The sequence below is a fragment of the Orcinus orca genome, chromosome 20 (assembly GCF_937001465.1).
Source record: "Orcinus orca chromosome 20, mOrcOrc1.1, whole genome shotgun sequence".
Classification (NCBI taxonomy): Eukaryota; Metazoa; Chordata; class Mammalia; order Artiodactyla; family Delphinidae; genus Orcinus; species Orcinus orca.
This window is the reverse complement of record NC_064578.1, coordinates 43,410,183-43,429,317: the sequence shown is the minus strand read 5'-3', so window position 1 is coordinate 43,429,317 and position 19,135 is coordinate 43,410,183. Positions and strand designations below refer to the sequence as shown.

Genomic DNA, 19,135 nt, shown 5'->3' with positions numbered 1-19,135 from the left:
TATCATTTAGTTGCCTTGTTTCGTTAGGCTCTTCTTGCCAGTGACAATTTCCTACTCTTTCTTTTTCATGACTTTGATAGTTTTGAGTACTGGTCACGTATTTTGTAGAATGTTCCTCATTTGGTATCTGTCTGATGTTTTTCTCATTATTAGGCTGGGGTTATGCTTTTTTTGGGCGGGGGAGGGAGACCACAGAGGTAAAGTGCAATTTTCATCATATCATACCAAGGCTACATACTATCAACATGAATTATTATTGTTAACTTTGATCTCCTGAAGTAGCACTTGTCAGATTTCTTTATTATAAAATTACTTTTTAAAAACTCCCTGGGGGCTTCCCTGGTGGCGCAGTGGTTAAGAATCCACCTGACAATGCAGGGGACACGGGTTCGAGCCCTGGTCCAGGAAGATCCCACATGCCGCGGAGCAACGAAGCCCATGAGCCACAACTACTGAGCTCACGTGCTGCATCTACTGAAGCCCGCGCGCTCTAGAGCCCGTGCTCCGCAACGAGAGAAGCCACCGCAATGAGCAGCCCACGTACTGCAACGAAGAGTAGCCCCCGCTCGCGGCAACTAGAGAAAGCCGCGCGCAGCTATGAAGACCCAACATAGCCAAAAAATAATAAATAAATAAAAATTAAAAAATAAAATAAAAACTCCCTGGGCTTCCCTGGTGGCGCAGTTGTTAAGAATCTGCCTGCCAGCTCATGCAGCTCAATATCAAAAAAACAAACAACCCAATCCAAAAATGGCCAGAAGACCTAAATAGACATTTCTCCAAAGAAGATATAGAGATTGCCAACAAACACATAAAAGGATGCTCAACATCACTAATCATTAGAGAAATGCAAATCAAAACTACAATGAGGTATCACCTCACACCGGTCAGAATGGCCATCATCAAAAAATTTACAAACAATAAATGCTGGAGAGGGTGTGGAGAAAAGGGAACCCTCTTGCACTATTGGTGGGCGTGTAAACTGATAAAACCACTATGGAGAACAGTATGGAGTTTCCTTAAATAACTAAAAATAGAACTACCATATGACCTAGCAATCCGCTACTGGGCATATACCCTGAGAAAACCATAATTCAAAAAGAGTCATGTCCACAATGTTCATTGCAGCACTATTTACAATAGCCAGGACATGGAAACAACCTAAGTGTCCATCGACAGATGAATGGGTAAAGAAGATGTGGCACACGCATACAATGGAATATTATTCAGCCATAAAACGAAACGAAATTGAGTTATTTGTAGTGAGGTGGATGGACCTAGAGTCTGTCATACAGAGTGAAGTAAGTCAGAAAGAGAAAAACAAATACCATATGCTAACACATATATATGGAATCTAAAAAAAAAAAAAAAAAAGTTCTGATGATCCTAGGGGCAGGACAGGAATAAAGACGCAGATGTAGGGAATGGACTTGAGGGACACAGGGAAGGAGAAGGTTAAGCTGGGACGAAGTGAGAGAGTAGCATTGACATATACACACTACCAAATGTAAAATAGATAGCTAGTGGGAAGCAGCTGCTTAGCACATGGAGATCAGCTCGGTGCTTTGTGACCATCTAGAGGGTTGGGATAGGGAGGGTGGGAGGGAGATGCAAGAGGGAGGGAATATGGGGATATATATATATGCATATAGCTGATTCACTTTGTTATACAGCAGAAACTAACACAACATTGTAAACCAATTATACTTCAATAAAGATGTTAAAAAAAAAAAAAAGGATCCGCCTGCCAGTGCAGGGTACACGGGTTTGAGCCCTGGTCCAGGAAGATCCCACATGCCGCGGAGCATCTAAGCCCGTGCGCCACAACTACTGAGCCTGCGCTCTAGAAACCGCGAGCCACAACTACTGAGCCCGCGTGCTTAGAGCCCGTGCTCCTCAACAAGAGAAGCCACCGCAAATGAGAAGCCCACGCACTGCAATAAAGAGTAGCCCCCGCTCGCCGCAACTAGAGAAAAGCCCGCGCACAGCAATGAAGACCCAACCCAGCCAAAAATAAACAAATAAATAAATTTATAAAAAATAAATTAAAAACTCTCTTTTTATGCTCTTTGGAAGGAATTTACTATGCACAGCCCATACTTAAGGGGTGGAGTAGTTAAGTTCCACCTCCGTGAGAGTGAGATATCTACATAAATTATTTGGAATTCTTTTGCACAAGGGATGTCTATTGTACCCCCTTTATTTCGTTATTAAATCACTTGTATCAGTATGGACTCATGGATATTCTATACTTTCGGTTATTATACAATTACACTTTAGTTATTTTGTTGCTCAAATTGTTCCAGCTTTTAAAATCCTATTAAAGTCTTTTTTTTTAACCTGAAAATTTCCCATCTCCTGCCTTTTTCTTCCTCCCCCTTTTCTTTCTCTTTCTCCCCCCACCCTCTCTTTTTTTTGTCTTCTATTTGCTGCAGAAACTGATCAATTGTCCTATAGGACGTCTCACATTTTGGATTTAACTAATTATGTTGTTTCACTTGTTCCTCGCTGCCTCCTCTCCCTTGCTTATTTATTGCAGTAACAGAAGCTTGATTAGATTTAGGTTTAATTTGGTAAAAGAATACTTAAGAGGTAATCCTGCTGTATCTCATCAGGAGCACATGGTATCTGGTTGTACTCCTTTGGTGATGCCAAGATTGACCAGCAGTGTCATCCTGTTCCATCCATTTTAAAAAGCTCAATCAATCTTTCCATTAATAGTTTTAGCAGCACTTGATCATCATTACCTGTATCTATTACTTATTAACATATGGAAGATAGTGGTTTTCGAATTTTATCATTCTCTCTGAAATTATTAGTGACTTCTATAAACGTCCTCCTTATCAGGAATTGGGTTACTTTTTCACATACAGGAAAGAAGACAGAAAATGTTTGATTCTTTCTCTATTTTATATTGGGGGGGGGAAGAAATGAGTTGGTTACTAACACCCTTCAAAGGTGACCAGTGAGGAATGTGTGTGTGAATATCAATATGAACTGACATTTTCAAACATATTTATGTGCTTCAAGTCATGGCAGTCATTCTTTTTATTAAATATTTATTTTTTATTTATTTATTTATTTATATTTAATTTATTTTTTTGGCTGCATCGGGTCTTAGTTGTGGCATGTGGGATCTTCACTGAGGCATGCAGGATCTTTTGTTGCGGCGCGCGGGCTCTTCCTTGTGGTGTGCGGGCTTCTCTCTAGTTGTGGCATGCGGGTTTTCTCTCTCTAGTTGGGGCACACGGGCTCCAGGGCACGTGGGCTCTGTAGTTGGGGCGCATGGGTTCCAGAGCGCGTGGGCTCTGTAGTTTGTGGCACACGGGCTCTAGTTGAGGCGCGTGGGCTCTATAGTTGTGACACGCGGGCTTCGTTGCCCTGCGGCGTGTGGGATCTTTGTTCAAACCCGCGTCCCCTGCATTGCAAGGCGGATTCTTTACCACTGGACCACCAGGGAAGTCCCCATTGAAGTCATTCTAATTGCTGCTCAAAATGTCCCATCTTTAGCCAGTGGCAACGCCTTCATACAGACTCCTGAGTCCTTTTGACTCAATCCCAGTAGTTTTGGAGGACGTCCTTGCTCTCTGGTACAAAATGCTTCATACTCATTTTGCGCATTTCCTGCCCCAGACCTAGAATCAGCTATTTCCCCAAGGATCCCTGGTTCCTTTGAGTCAGAGATGGTATTTAGAGGCCACAGCCTGGGCACTAGGTTGCTCATTGTTACTGCGTTGTCATATGTAGAGCTTTTCCGTGGACTTAGCTAGGGAAATATATATATATAATACATATTTATATATATTTATTATACATATTATATATATAGTTTAGAAAGAGAAAACCCCATGAGTTCATTCTAATATTTCCAATTCAAATGAAAGATTACAGGGTATTACTTCTTTGATTTTATATTTGTATCTCTTTTCTTCTTTTTTTAAAAAATATTTATTTATTTATTTGGCTGTGCCGGGTCTTAGTTGCGGCAGGTGGGGTCTTCACCGCCACGTGCGGGATCCTCAGCTGCGGCATGTGGGATCTTTTAGCTGCAGCATGAGGGATTTTTAGTTGTGGCATGCGAACTCCCAGCTGCCGCATGTGGGATCTAGTTCCCTGACCAGGGAGCGAACCTAGGCCCCCTGTACTAGGAGCCCAGAGTCCTAGCCACTGGACCACCAGGGAAGTCTCTTGTATCTCTTTTCATTTGCATTAAAAACTTAGTCCCCAGTAACATTAGCATAGCTACATATTTGCTTTAGTCTAATATATAATTTCAAAATACATGATGTTGGGTCTCAAAATTTTAAACTGTATTTTACCAAAATAAAAAAAATCAGTATTATTATGAACAATAAGACTATTTGAAAGTAGGTTGCAGACATCATCCTTAATACTTCAACACACATTCTCTAAGAACATTCTCCCACTTAACCACGATACCATTATCACACCAAAGAAATTTTATAAAGATACAGTATTATCCAATATACCAATCTCTCATTTCTCATATTCAAATTTCCCCAGTTGACTCAAAAATGTACTTTCGCGGGACTTCCCTGGTGGCGCAGTCGTTAAGAATCCGCCTGCCAATGCAGGGGACACGGGTTTGAGCCCTGGTTTGGGAAATCCCACAAGCCGCGGAGCAACTAAGCCCGTGCGCCACAACTACTGAGCCTGCACTCTGGAGCCCCCAAGCCACAACTACTGAAGCCCACACGCCTAGAGCCCGTGCTCCGCAACAAGAGAAGCCACTGCAATGAAGAGTATCCCCTGCTCGCCGCAACCAGAGAAAGCCCGCCTGCAGCAATGAAGACCCAACGCACCCAAAAATAAATTAAAAAAAATTTTTTAATGTACTTTCGGGACTTCCCAGGTGGTCCAGTGGCTGACTCTCACTCCCAATGCGGGGGGACCCAGGTTTAATCCCTGGTCAGGGAACTAGATCCCACATGCCACAACTAAGACCTGGTGCAGCCAAATAAATATTAAAAAACAACCCCAAACCCCACAAAAAACAACACTCCAAACCAAAAAATAACCCCAAAATGTACTTTCAAACGCAAATGCTTAAAAAAACTTAAAACACCCCACCCTGATTCAATCAAGATTTTGCATTGCATTTGGTTGTCATGTCTCTTTTAATCTAAAACGATCCCCACTGTACCCCCACTAACTTTCTGAAGAATATGATCTAGTTGTTTTGTACAAGGTCGCACAACTTTTATTTCACCCAGAATGTCTTTGGGATAGATTCCTATAAGTAGCATTGTCTGGGCAAAGAGTAAATGCTTATATCGTTTTCTTTTAATTAAAAAATTTTTTATTATTATTTTTGGGGTTTTATTAATTTTATTTATTTATTTTGGCTGCGTTGGGTCTTCGTGGCTGCGCGTGGGCTTTCTCTAGTTGCAGCGAGCGGGGACTACTCTTCGTTGTGGTGTGCGGGCTTCTTATCGCGGTGGCTTCTCTTGTTGCAGAGAACGGGCTCTAAGCGCGCGGGCTTCAGTAGTTGCAGCACGCGGGCTCAGTAGCTGTGTCTCACAGGCTCTAGAGTGCAGGCTCAGTAGTTGTGGCGCACGGGCTTAGTTGCTCCGCGGCATATGGAATCTTCCTGGACCAGGGCTCGAACCCATGTCCCCCACATTGGCAGGCGGATTCTTAACCACTGCACCACCAGGGAAGTCCAATAAATGCTTATAGAGTTTTTCTGGAGATGATCCCACAGATACTCCATATTGCACATCCACTGATGTATCAGAGTGCTGTTTCCCATAGCCTTACCAACAGAGGGAGCTGCCAAAATTACAGGTTTCCTTTTTCCCAGTCTGGTAGGTGAGAAATGTATCAAAGTGGGGTTTTAATTTGCTTTTCTCTTAGAGAGTTTGAGCATATTTTCTGAGAACTGTCCATTCATATATTTTGCCCATTTTTCCATGGACTTGGAATTTTTCTTTTCCACTTTGACACTACACACACACACACTTTTATGTTATAAACTGCGAACATTTGCCCCCAATTTGTCATTTCTTCTTAGTTTTTTTTTTTTTTTTTGCGGTACACGGGCCTCTCACTGTTGTGGCCTCTCCCGTTGTGGAGCACAGGCTCCGGACGCGCAGGCTCAGCGGCCATGGCTTACGGGCCCAGCTGCTCCGTGGCATGTGGGATCTTCCTGGACCGGGGCACGAACCCGTGTCCCCTGCATCGGTAGGCGGACTCTCAGCCCCTGTGCCACCAGGGAAGCCCTGCTTTTTTTTTTAAACCAAGTAAAAGTTTCTTTTATTTTTTTTGTCAGTACTTCCCCTTACTGCATCTGGATTTCAAATCATATTTTGGAAAGTTTGTCCAACTTCTAGTTTATAGAGGAATTCACCTACATGGAGCTCACATTTTGTTTGAGGACAATAAAAGATAAAGTAAAACAGTAGGTTAGAAGATGTGCTATGGAGAAATATTGAGCAAGGATGGGGGTAAGGACCCTCTTGTTCAGTAGGGGGGTGGCTCGGAGCTGAGATGAAAAGGAGGGGGGACACTAAGGTGGCACATAGGAAGGCAAATGTGTAAAGACTGGGAAAGAGTAGCCAGGGATAGGAGGAGAACTGGGAGAGTGAGGGTGCTCTGGAGGCCAAGAGAGGAGTTATGGAAAGGGAGGTGGAAAATCAGGTTTAAAATCTCAAAGATGTCAAATATCCCTAATTTGTAAACTAACTGCAACCCAAAAAAAACCCCCATCTATGTTTGTATTTCTTCTGGAACCAGGCAAATTGGGTATAAAGTTCACTTCATTTGGGAGAAAAACCTAGCAAGAGACAGGGACACATTGAAAAATAAGAGCAAGACGGCAATCAGCCATTTCAGGTACTAAGACGTATTACACAGCCTTTATAATTAAAACACTGTGGGGATGGCACACAAGCGTCAGACAGACAGTGGACTTGGAGAGAACACAGATGCAGCCAAATTAACCGTGGAAACTTAGTGTATGAAAAGGTGGCATCTCAAGTCACCTACAACTACTTTATAAAGTTTAGGGATGTAAAGTTTTACTTTATAAGTTGAAGATAATTCACAGCGAAATGCTGCGATCTAATCAGTACAGCTAGCTTAGTTCTGAAAAATCTATACACCTGTTTAACCCCACCACCTTCAATGTGCAACATATTCCCAACTCGAGAGTTTGCCTCCTCCTTGGTTGATCCCTGCCACCCGGCCCTCCTTCAGAGGCAATCACTGCTCTGAATGAGAATTTTAATAAATGATAGTGAGATATATTTAAAATAAGATAAAATTGAATCCATTTAGATAAATTCCAAATGGCTCAGAGACTTAAAATTTACATTTACAGAAGAAATTGTATAAAACTAGAAGGCAATGTCATCTCTTAAACCCTCCCCTCTTCCAGCAGATGCACTGCCTCCTCAGCCCTCACACCAACACATCTGAACGCAGGGCCTTTGCATGTGCTGTAGTCTTCCCCTCTGCAAGCCTTCCTCAGATACCCGTGTACTTCCTTCTCTCTCTACCTTTACAGAGTGTCACCTTTGCTGTGTAGCCCTCTATTTAAAAATCACACCACTACAACCGCTTTTTCTCCACAGCAGTTCTTCCACATACTAAATATTTTGCTTACTTATTTTGTCAGTGGTCTGTTCTCCTGTCCTAGAATGACAACTCCCTGAAGGCTGGGACTTCCGTCCATTTTTTTTAGTGCTGGATCCTCAGTATTTAGAGCAGGTGCTTGATTACTTTTTGTTGAGGGTAAAAGTGACGAGGAGAGTTTCAGGTAGGGTGGGGCACACAGTACCCCATTCTCTTGGCTTTACTGGGATGATAGGACAGTGGCAAGGCAACTGAGAGGAAAACCAGAACAGCCTGTGAAGGGGGACGGCAGGTGTGGGTAGAGACGATGGGCTGATGCATCCAGGCAATGCTTTCTTCCAAAAGTCTTATTAAGGGAAGTGAAGTGTTGGGGTGAACAAATGCGAAGCTCTGGACTTCTTTTTGAGCCACCCCTTCATCTGCACAGCTGCTGCAGGGCGCCTTGGGCCTGGATCCAGCGCAGCTGCCACTGGGGCAGGGACAGGCCTTGGCAGAGCTCCCCGGAGAGGGCGGCTTGTCCTGGCTGCTCCCACCTGGAGAAGGGGATGGCATAAGAGGGAAGGCCTGGACCTCCAGACCTTCACTGGCCTCCGCTGAGCACCATGCTCTGCTTGTCATCAGCCCCCCACCCCCACCCCCACCCGGTCTAAGTTCTGCCTGTTCCACCAGTCAGCCCCCATCTCATCGTGCCCCCCTCTCACCAGTCCCCCACAACTCCCTGCAGCTCGGGGATTCGCTTCAGTGCTTGTTTCAGCAGGTTCTCCAGGCGCTTCAGAGCCTGCCCCAGGTTCTCTTTCTGCTCCTTTTCCTGGGATGCCCAGATCTGCAGCAGCTCTGCAGGTTAGAAACCCGGGGGGCAGCAATGAATCCTCTGGCTCCCTGGTGCCTTGCAGCCATTGGGTCACCAAGTCTCCAATCATCTAGCCTTCACCGGAGCATCTCTCCTAATCCTCTCTCTCCTCCCAGGTCCTCTTACCATGTGCAAGCCCACCATACCTGAGGAGTCATTCTCAATGCCTTCCTCCTTCCCCCTGATGGTCCCTCGATCTCCATGGCCCAACCCTCAGTGTCCTCCCTGCTTCCTTACTTGTCCCCCAGCCTCCCTCCTTGGGCCCAAACCTCAGCCTCTTACCGGTCCATCCTTCACATGGCAGCCAGAGTGATCTCACAGCCTAAACCTGATCCTTTCCCTCTCCTGCTTGGAACCCTGCAAGGCTCCCCAGAGCCCCAAGACAGAGCCCAGGCTCTCAGCCTAGTACTTGAGGGGTGCATCATGTGACCTCTGCTTACTACTCCTGAGCAAAACCTCACCTGTCTCCCAGGGCCCACTGGAGACACCATCTTTCCTCCTGGACAGCTCTCACCTCTTTCCCCATTGAGCTCTCAGCGCCAGCACATGGCACATACCCAGCGAGTGCTTGCTGAGTGAATCCAGGAATAAATGACTTTTCTGAGTTTCAGCTTCCTCTCTGTAAACTGGGGTCTTATGCTCCCTTCCCTTATGGTAAGGACTGGAAGACACCGTGCATGTGCAGATAACAGTGACTAGAATCACACCAGAGACACAGAGTGCTTACTGCAGCCAGGCATGGCTCAATACCCTGTTTGGGTCACCTGACTGAATCTTTCCAACAACTCTGTAAGGTATTATGATTATGCTTATTCCACTGAGGAGGAAGCTGAGGCACAGGGAGATCACGCAGCAAGGAAGAGGTGGCGCTGAGAAGAGAATCCAGGTAGTTTAACTACGCAGCCCACTTTCTAACTACTCAAGTATACGACTGTTTGGTGATGGATGAGTATTTGGCAATTCAATGAGCAGTGCTGCCTCATGGTTAGGAGCACAGACCCAGGTTAGACGGCCTGGACTCAAATCCCAGCTTGGCTGTCTGGGCAGCTACCAAGCCTTCTGCTTCTCAGTTCTCTCCTCTGTAAAACGGAGAGAACCCCTGGGCTGCTGTGCAGAGGAAACTAGTGAGCATGCTCAAAGCACTCAGCACACTGTATAAGCAGTGGGTGTTTGTGATTTCTCCTGGACGCTGATGGTCCTGGGAAGGGGCTGGGATGCTGGATAAGGAAGCAGGGCAGGCCTACCCCGGGTGGATGGTCCTGGCGGCAGGCTGGTCTTCATGTGGAGCAGATACCAGCATCGGAGACTTTGCTGGTCCTGGAGGAACAGAAGGTCCTGGCGAAGAGAGGCAGCCTTCGGAAGAAGCAGCTCCGGAGCCTGGAGGAAGGGGGAAGGACAGTCACCTGGGGTGGGGGTAGAGGTGGGAAGACGGGTCCTAAGGGACAGGCACTCACCTTCCCTGCGGGCAGCCCCAATGTGTGGCTCAATACTATGAGGCTGGAGCCTCTTGGGGATGCAGGATGCAGCTGGTGGATGGATGGCAGGACCGTAGGGAGGGGCTGCAACCTGTGGGGGAAAATCCAGGTTGGGTGGGGCACTGAGAGGAGGCTTGGGTTCCAGAGGCTCTGGGGGCTGGGAGCTGGACTCAGGAGGCCCAGGAACTTGGAGGTGGGTCTGAGGACTAGGATTCCAGAATGGGGCTGAGGACCTGAAGGTGAGGTCTGGCAGCTCGGGAACACTGGGAGGACTGGAATTGATTTTGTGGAGTGGGCCCAAGGAGCAACAGTCATCTATGGCAGGGGACATGGTGATGGCCCAGTCTCACCCTCCAGGGCTGTGCCGCAGCAGGGTGCCCAGCAGAAGATGGGGCAGATGCTGGGCTCCCTCCTCTAGACACCGAAGCAGCTCCTGGCTCTGTGGTGCCACCATCTCAGATGTGGGGACCACTTTTTGCCGAACCAAAGCTAGCACCTGTGGGGAAGGAAAGGGATGGGAAGGGCAGTGTGAGGCCGCTTGGCCCCCTCCCTAGGAAACCCAGCCCTACCCAGAATTTGCCCCAATTCCCATCTCACCTCCCCAGGGCTCCGGCACAGGCTCGTCTTGCTGGCTGAGTTGCCCTTGATGAGCAGGCGGACCTGTTCCTGTGTCTCCTCCTAGGCAACAGAGAGGTCACGGAGATGGGCTGCTTTTCCTTGTCACCTTCCAGCCTCTGCCCTTGCTCACCCCTTTGCACAGGTCCTGATTCCTCTTGGGAGTCTCACCCTGGCCCCCTCTCCTCACCAGGAGGCCCAGTTCTGGATCTTAAGGGTCCCAGCCTCACTCCGGCCCTCCACCAGGCCCTGCCACTTCTCCCGGAGTCCCGCCTCTCACCACCAGTTGGCGCCAGTGCAAGATCCTCTGCTGTTTGGCCTGTAGCTCCTGGAGCAGAAGCTGCCGCTGCCCAGCAGCCTCCTCCAGCTCCTGGCTCATGGCATGCAGGGCCTTGAGTTCTGCCCACAGGGCAGAGCTCCGGAGCCCCAGCACCAATGCCTGCCTGGGGCACGAGTAGAAAAGAGCAAAGGAGAAGGAAGGTGACTAAGACTCACCACAGAGGAGGGAGATCAGATCTGCAAGGATGCACAAGGAGCCGTAGCACAGGGAGACAAACCAGAAGAGCAAGCAGGGATGCAGAAACAGGAGCCACAGGTGCAGAAAAAGTCCAATAATCTGAAACCTCTGGGAGAGAGATGGCCTAGAGGCCTCTGCCCATGGAGACCCCTCACCTCTCGCTGGATCCCACGGTACATCTCTCCATCTGCTCCATCAGGCCTTGGAGGTGCCGGGTCAGGATTTGATGGTCCTCCAGGAGGGGGCCCCGCTGGGTGACCAGCGCAGCCACAGACTGCCAGCCCTCCTGGAGCGAGGCACAGAGTCAGGGTGGGCATGGTCCCTGGGGTTGGGGGCTGGGGGAGGGGATCGAGTGGGTTGGGAAGGGGATGGAGTCCTGGGGGTCACCTGGATGAGATGCACCATGGACGGCAGGGCCTGGCTAGAGTTGGGCTGGTCTGGGGCCTGGGAGCCGAGAGTAGGGGCCGAGCTGCAGAGAGAGAAGACCTGTCCCCTTGCCTGGGCCCTTGGGGGTAACCAATGTCAGCCCACCTGCCAGATTGGTTACTGGGTTTCAGTTCCACCCCCATCAGCAGGTCACCCTGCCTGGTCCTGACCTGTCCCAATTTCCTCAGTCCACTGCCCTGCTCTGACTGTGGGAGCATCCACGCCACACCTGGCTAGCTCTGTATCTTGGAGCTCATCCACGGTGCACAGGGACTGGATCTCTGCCTCCCGCTCTGCAGCCAGATGCTCCAAGGCAGCCAGGATGTGGCCCGGAGGGTGGTTTGTCAGCAGCGTCTGGTGAGGAGAGGAGTGAAGTCAGGGCAGGATGGAGGAGGGCTATGAGCTGGGACTCCATGGAGGAGGGGAAGGATCAAGAGTAAACCCTGAGGTTTACATGGGGCAGAGGGTGTGTCCTTTTTGAGAGCCCCCTCACCTCCACTGAGCTAAGCCACTGCTGGTAGGAAGTTCCAAAGAGATCATCTCGAGGGGTTCTGTGGAGTTGGGGAAGGGGACAGAGAATGTTACAGAACACATCAACTCACCCTCTAATGATCACCACCACCCTATAGGGTAGGGGTTGTCATTGTCCCCATTTTAAGGATTGGAAACCAGGCTCTTTCTCTACACCTGTCAGACTTGAGTTCCCCACTTAATATCAACTCGCTGGTCTTGGGCCCCTTCACGTGTGCTGTTTACCTGGAACACCCTCTCAACCTTTTACCCTCCTCACCAGAGAACCCGTCCTGTCTCCTTAGCTGGGTAAGGCATTTCATTTGGGTTCCCTGTGCCTCTCAGGCCTCCCCACCCTCTGACAGCCCTAACTACCTGGGTTGTCACTGTCTATGATGGTCTGTTTCCCTCTTTTCCCAGCCTGGGAGCCCTGTCAGGGCAGGGCCTGGGCTAACAGAGCCCGGAGGCCCAACGTCTGTAACAAGTGACTACCCCCAAAGCCCAGGTTCTTTGCAGGGTCTCGGGGGTTGAGGGATACTCACGGAATGCTGCCTCCCTTGGCCCGAGGCATCAGGAGCTTCTGCAGGAACTGGGTCCGGAGGCTGCAGGCTGTTCGGACATCACCCTGTGAAGAAGGGAGTGTAGCATGAGGAGGGCCCAAAGGTCCACCGAACCCCAGGCTTCCCACCTTTTCCCCCATGGCCCAGGACTCTTACCAGGACCACAGGCTCCAGGCTCAGGGCTGCTGATGTCAAGGGTCCAAAGTTTATATCCACTTTGGCCTTCCTGGAGAGAGGAGTGCAGTTGGGGCTGAGGTTCCTGGGAGGAGGGAGCTGGCAGCACAGATGTCTGTGTCCCCTCTCGCTGCCAGCAAAGCTAGCCTGGATCTCAGAGGCCAACCCCAAATTAGACCACTGTCATCTCCTGGCTAGATGACTGCATTAACCTCCTCATCGGTCTCCCTGCTCTTGCCCACTGCAGTCTGCTCTCTACCCAGTAGTCAATGATCCTATTAAAACCTCATACAGATCATGTCACTGTTTTGCTCAAAACCCTTGAAAACAATGTGATGTGGCCCCATTACACTCAGAAAAGCAACAATGGGTATTAGAACTCTTCTAAGCACTCTGCATGATTTGACTCACTCAATTATCATACCTACCCTATAGAGTAGGTATTAATATTATCCCCATTCTATAGTACTTAGAAACTGAGGCACAAAGAAGTTAAATACTTTGCCCAAAGTCACATAGCTGTAAGTGGCTGAGCCAGGCCATGAATCCAGCCTGAGAATAAAATTCCAATGCCTCCATGGCGCTCTGTCCACCTCTCCAACCTACCACCTCACGCTCTCCCTCTTGCCTACGAAACTTAAGCTGAACTGGCCTCTTGGCTGTTCTTCCCACATGCCAAGCTCAGGGCTCTGCTTCTGCTGTTCCTCTCCATGGAAATTCCTCCCCCAACTCAAATGTTACCTCCTCAAAGAGGCCTTCTCTGACCATCATACCTAGGGCAGGATGTCCCTCTCCCTTTCTATCATATCACCTTTTCTTCATAGCGCTCATCTCTACCTATGATTACAGGGTCTGTCTCCCAGTTTACCACCTGTCTCCTCTGCATCACAGTGTGAGGTCCATGAGGGCAGGACTGTCCCGTTTACCGTTTTTTCCCCTGCACCGGTGTTCCAGATATATAGCTGGCACTATTCTAGGCACTGGAAATACAGGTGGCTGAGATGACAAAACTTCCTGGCCTCATGGATGTTAAATCTTAAGGAGTGGAGCTCAGAATTCTGGAACCCAAGAAGCGTTCAGGGCAGAGCACTGTGTCTTTAAGAATGTGTCTACCCAGCCTGGTGAGGGCTGCTCCCTGGACACCTGAGGCTTACCTCTCTATGTCCTGCAAATGCTTGAGCTGATTCTGCAGCTGCTGCATGGGACCTTGGAGCCCATGCTGCTGTCTTTGCATGGCCCCAGCTTGGGCCCGGAGGAGGAGAGCACGACGCTGGGTGTCTTGCACGCTCTGTAGGGCCTGCTCCATGGCCATGTCTGTGAGAGGAACAGGGGCGGCCATCAGTACTTTCCTTAACCTTGTTCTGCTGCCCATCTGTCCAGCCCCATGGGTCACCCTGAGCCTCAGTCTCTCGCTCCAACAGCTCCAGGCTCTGGTCTAACTCCAGGATCTCTGCCCGCAGGTGGGCAACAGCGGCTTCCAGCTTCAACTTCCGACGGGCCTGGTGGAATCAGGTACAGGGTCAGATGCATGGCCTGGCTGGGGCTCGGCCTGGCCTGACTGCCCTGTGTGGAGCAGCAGTCTCTTACCTGCCCAGTTAGGTGGCAGAGGGTTTTCCCTAGGCAGTTTCGGTGCCTGAACTTCTAGGACCAGAAGAGCACTATGGTACTATCCTGTCCCCCTCCTTCCTCCTGGGATTGCCTCATCTAGCCTCCCACCCTGTTTCTTGTCTCTGTCCCAGTCCTCATCTCCCCACTGAGCCCCACACCTGGGAGTCCTGAGGTCTCCTGGAAGCCTCCCCCGCCCTAGATGTCACCTGGGCACCATGCACACATTGGGTCCCATATTGGTCTCAGTATCTCTCCCAAACCAGTCTCTTCTCCCAACCTCACCAGCTTTGATGCCCCATATCCATGTCACCCCAACCACAGCTCATACCTTCTCCCCCTAGACTGTAAGCCCTGTGAGTGCAGGGATCAGGGCTGTTTTGTGACACAGTGACCCTAGCATCACCCAGCACAAGGCTGGGCCTAGAGCAGGTCTACAAGTCCTCTTTTTGGATGAAAGAAAATCTTGCAGCACGTGCTTCTCACCTCTGGACTGTCCTGGTGGCCATACCTGAGGAAGTGAGGCCAGAGTTAGGGGATGACAGGGACTTCCAGGGGGAGATGGGAGGCTGAGGCTGTGGGTGGGGACATGGCTTGAGGGGGCTGGGGAAGACAGGAGGGGACAGCTTTGAGGACCAGTTACCAGAGCAGGTTTCCCCGGATCTTCTTGACATTCCTATAGTGGAGAGGTAGGAAGAAGGGGAGTTACTGTAGGACTCACCTAGGTCCCCTCCCCTGCCACAGCTTCCCTCATGCAGCCAGGCTCACCTCTGGCTGTGCACATGCCGCAAGACGTAGGCCCAGATATCGGCCCCCTGGCCCAGACACAGCCTGTGGGAACAGTATGTAAGGGGATGCCTGGGACGTCACACAGGGTGGAGGATCTTCATTCGCAGGGTGGTGGGGGGTAAGGTCTTTACTAGGGAATTCTCACCTCTTGGGGGAGGGAGGGTCCATACTTTTGGGGGTAAGGTATTCCCTCCTGGGGAGTTCTCAGTCACTGAGAGGGTGGGCTTCTCACTCGGTGTAGGGGTATTCTCATTCCATGGTGGAGTGCTCCCTTTCTCCAGTCACTTCCAGAGGTGGGGGTGAGGGCTATACTGCCTGGAAGGGCTCTCTCATTATCAGCTGTGGGTCATCACTCCTATACATTCAATCTTCAATGGGGTGGTCTTTGCTGACTCCAGAGGGTCCTCACTGGCTGGGCTGGGGTGTGTGGTGGGTGACGAAGTGCTGCAGGGACAGCCTTACTCTGGAGATCCAATTTCCCCACCGGGAGGGGGCATTCATTACTAACTCGCTGGTGCAAGGGACCTCACTCTGGGCGGCCTCACAGGATGGGCGCGGGAGTGTTGGAGTCACCGCCAGGACGTCCTCACACAGTACAGGATCCTCTGCCTGGATTTACTACTCGGGGGGCGGGGGCGCCCTCAAGGGTTATTCTCACTCGGGCAGAGGGGGATGGGGAGGGCGGCGCGTCTTAGATGAAGATGTGGTTCTCACTCCCCGGGACTCTATCTCCAGGGTGGGGAGTCGTCACTCCTAGAAAGGTCCTCACCTGCGCAGCGCCGACTCCGGGGCCCGGGCGGCCACGGGCGCCTCCATCTCTTCCGCCGCCCAGCAGCCCAGTTCCCGCGCTTGCTGCGCTAACTCCATGACAGCGCCTCAGCCGCCGCCTCCCGCCCCTTCTTCAAGGGTGGCTTCCGCCTCTGACGTCACGAGTGCGCCGGAAGTGACGCCATCGATCGCCAGGCAGGCAGGGGCTGTCCGGCTCTGCAAGATGTCAGAGCCGGTCTACGTTTCTCATGCTTGAGGGTCCGGTCCCTTTGAGTGGAGATGAAAGGGGCGTGGAGAAACGGTGGGGCCCGCTAGCCTTCTGCGTCCTCCTTCCTACTACCATCTGTTCCCTAAGAGACAAAAGGTCCCCAATGCCTCCCTTCATTTTCTTGACAAAATGGGACTTTCATTCCAGAAGGATGAGAATCAGGCGAGGAGGTGCCAAATTTACTGCTTTTTGGTTTCAGAAACAGGGTGTCAGGTCTGAGTGAGGGATAGAGGGCAGATGGCATGACCCTAATATCTCTCTGGCATGCTTTCTTCTAGGTATTCGTTCGTTCTTACCATTCTGTAACATTCGTGAGCTGACCCTGTGCTGGGGACACCCCGGTGGCTGAGACAGACCCAGTCTCAGCTACTCGAGCCCCAGCTACTGGAGCTACCAGTTCAGTGAGGGACACAGACGCATCACCAGGTAGGGATGGTAGAACATAAGCAGCAGGGGTGGGTCAATTTGGGACACAAGGAATGTGAGAGGTCTATGGAGTGCCCCAGAAAGTACTGGATACTAGGGCTGGAGTTCTGGAGAGCCCACTCAGTCTCAGACATGGCCCTGAGAAATGGCAACATTCAGGGACTTTTCATTCAATATGATTCATCACTGTCCTCAGTGTCCAGTACAGAGCCTGACGCTCTAAATAGTTGTTGAAGAAACAAATGGCAGGAAAGGTGGTGGGGGTGAGACTAAAGCTGGGAACGCTGGGAGGAGGATGGAGCAGGATGAAGGGAGGAAGGGGTTGAGGACAGTGCTGGACCACTGTAGGGCTGTGGAGGAAAGAGGAGACTGAGTGGATGGGTCATGTGAGGTTGACTGGCTGTTGAGGGTTGAGATCCAGGGCTCTAGGCTGGGGATTAGGTGGAACAGACCTTGAAATGGGGAGGTGAGAGAAGGGGCAGCTTTGGGGGAGATGCTGATAACAATGTGAGACTCTGTGGGTGTGAGGACTGAAGGGGACATCCAAGGGTCAGCCGAGCCTCTAGTCCAGGGAAAGGGGGACCATGATGTCACCACTAAATAGCAGATTTCGGGGAGAAGCTGAGTTCAGCTTCAAATTCTTCATAAGGGCTGAGATGCAGAAGAGGGTGCCAGGGGCTGATGTAATCCAGATGGGCTTCCTGGAAGAAAGACTAGCAGCTGCTACTCCACCATCCTGATTTCTCAAGTTTCCATTTCTTTCAAGCATCTCCACCCTTCCAACCTTTGTGGGTTGTTTTGCTATTAAAAAAAAAAGAAAATCAATTAGACAGCATGTTTGCCAAGGGCCTCTGAGCCTTTCAAGGGACTTTAGAAAGTACTGGCTGTTAAAGGAATGAAAAGACAAGTCACAGACTGGGAGAAAGTATTTGCAAAACACATATCTGATTATTGATGAGTATCCAAAATATGCAAAGAACTCTTAAAACTCAACCATAAGAAAATAAATAATCCAATTTAAAAATGGACAAAAGTTATGAACTGGTGTCTCACCAAAGATGATATACAGATAAATGCAAATAAGCATACGAAAAGTTGTTCAACATTATAGGTCCTCAGCGAGCTGCACATTAAAACAATAATGGGTTACCTCTACATACCTATTAGAATGTCTAAAATCCAAGACAATGACAACACCAAATGCTGCTGAGGATGTGGAGCAATAGGAGCTCTCATTCATGGCTGGTGGGAATGCAAAATGATAAAGCCGCTTTGGAAGACAATCTGAAAAGGCCATATGCTGTATGATTGCAACTGTGTGGCATTGTGGAAAAGGCAGAACTATAGAGATCAGTAAAAAGATGGTAGTGGCCAATGGGTGGGGGGTAAGGAGGAAAAGGTGAAACACAAAGGGTGATTTTTTTAGGAGGGTGAAACTATTTTGTATGATACTGTAATGATGGATATGTCATATTATGCATTTGTAAAAAGCCATAGAACTGTACAACACAGAGGGAGCCCTAACGTAAGGTATGGATTCTGGTTAGGAATAATGTTTCACTCTTGATCATCAATAGTAACAAAGGTACCATCCTCCTGCAAGACGGTAATAATAGGGGAAAATGTGTGTGGAGGGAGGGGACGTAGATGGGAACTTTATTTTTTGTGTGGTTTTCCTCTAAGCATAAGACTGCTCACAAAAAAATAAAGTCTATCAAACAAAAGAATTGGCCGAAAGCTGGAATATTGTTTAATGAATATCTATAACCATAAACTAATGGCAGTTAATCAGATGCACCTTGACTGAAGCTATATAATTATATATAAATATAAAAGGATTCTTTATCTGTTTTGGATAAAAAATTAAAGGCAAATAAGGAATAATTGCCAGCAGTTTCCCCTCCAGCTCTAAAAAAAGCCAATAGGGAATTTTAGGCACATCCTCTCAAGACACCTAAGAGAGAGCAGAGCTGGTCATGTGACCATCTCCCCAGCAACCACTTACCATCTTCTCCCCACTCTCCTCCAGTCTCTGTGTGGTGGCTTTGTAATGTGTCCACTTGACTAGGTTGAATGAACTATTTCCTAGAATCACCTTCTGTGTCCAATTATGATGGGATGGAAGAGATTCTTGGGCAAGATTTGGAGGGGAGAAGTGAAGCAGCTGCCCTTTTGTAGATCACACAGGTTGTCACTGGCTGGCTGCTGGCTCATCATGTTTGCATAGGGCAGCAGCCAGGCCAGCAATTGTTTCACCTTCTGGCTCTTCCTTCAACTTCTCCAACTCCTGGGCCATATGTGTGTTGAGCTCCAGCTTCTTCTGTGGCTGCTCATACCAACAAGGTCAGAGGCAAGCTTGTTCCAGCTTGTCCTAGCTTCCCCCCATTTTACATCTGTCTTCCCTTCTTAACAACAGCCTGCCCTGTGCACTTCGAGTGCCAGCATCTGACACTAAGACAACAATATGAAGGATTGCTTAATGACTCCACCAATTGTATAAAATCAAATCCCTGTTTATCTATCGATTGATCTATCTATCTGATATATCTCCCCTAG

At 49.3% G+C, this 19,135-nt stretch overlaps 2 protein-coding genes across 6 annotated transcripts in view; one reads left to right on the top strand and one right to left on the bottom strand.

Moving 5' to 3' along the window:
- Nucleotides 1–6,849: 6,849 nt before the first annotated feature.
- On the bottom strand, nucleotides 6,850–16,025 carry HAUS5 (HAUS augmin like complex subunit 5). Of its 5 annotated transcripts, none has more exons than XM_049702916.1 (19): nucleotides 15,887–16,025; nucleotides 15,097–15,159; nucleotides 14,972–15,004; nucleotides 14,815–14,839; nucleotides 14,117–14,222; nucleotides 13,878–14,037; nucleotides 12,706–12,808; nucleotides 12,532–12,614; nucleotides 11,973–12,030; nucleotides 11,709–11,833; nucleotides 11,441–11,558; nucleotides 11,209–11,339; nucleotides 10,817–10,979; nucleotides 10,519–10,599; nucleotides 10,272–10,417; nucleotides 9,901–10,012; nucleotides 9,691–9,823; nucleotides 8,298–8,430; nucleotides 6,850–8,129 (listed from the first exon to the last, which is right to left on the bottom strand). In XM_049702916.1, exons 1-19 carry the CDS (start codon nucleotides 15,982–15,984, stop codon nucleotides 8,012–8,014), a joined length of 1,989 nt encoding a protein of 662 aa, XP_049558873.1. In that variant the 5' UTR covers nucleotides 15,985–16,025; the 3' UTR covers nucleotides 6,850–8,011. The 5 variants fall into 5 exon arrangements, with proteins under 5 accessions (XP_049558873.1, XP_033269727.1, XP_033269725.1 ...); XM_033413836.2 differs by having other exon boundaries at nucleotides 12,706–12,775; XM_033413834.2 differs by having other exon boundaries at nucleotides 12,706–12,822; nucleotides 13,878–14,222.
- Nucleotides 16,026–16,065: 40 nt separating this feature from the next.
- Nucleotides 16,066–19,135, top strand: part of ATP4A (ATPase H+/K+ transporting subunit alpha) — a 35,570-nt gene continuing 32,500 nt past the window's right edge. Inside the window, exons 1-2 of the mRNA XM_049702905.1 lie at nucleotides 16,066–16,186; nucleotides 16,432–16,579. The gene's annotated coding sequence lies outside the window, so the exon portion shown is untranslated. The remainder of the gene's footprint in view (nucleotides 16,187–16,431; nucleotides 16,580–19,135) is intronic.

Coding starts and splice junctions, on each gene's coding strand:
- HAUS5 (XM_033413834.2), bottom strand. CDS start 15,984: ATGGAGTTAGCGCAGCAAGCGCGGGAACTGGGCTGCTGGGCGGCGGAA. Junction 12,031..12,531: donor GCCAAGGGAGGCAGCATTCC/GTGAGTATCCCT, acceptor CCAACTCCACAG/AACCCCTCGAGATGATCTCT. Junction 10,418..10,518: donor TGTGCCGGAGCCCTGGGGAG/GTGAGATGGGAA, acceptor CCTTCCCCACAG/GTGCTAGCTTTGGTTCGGCA.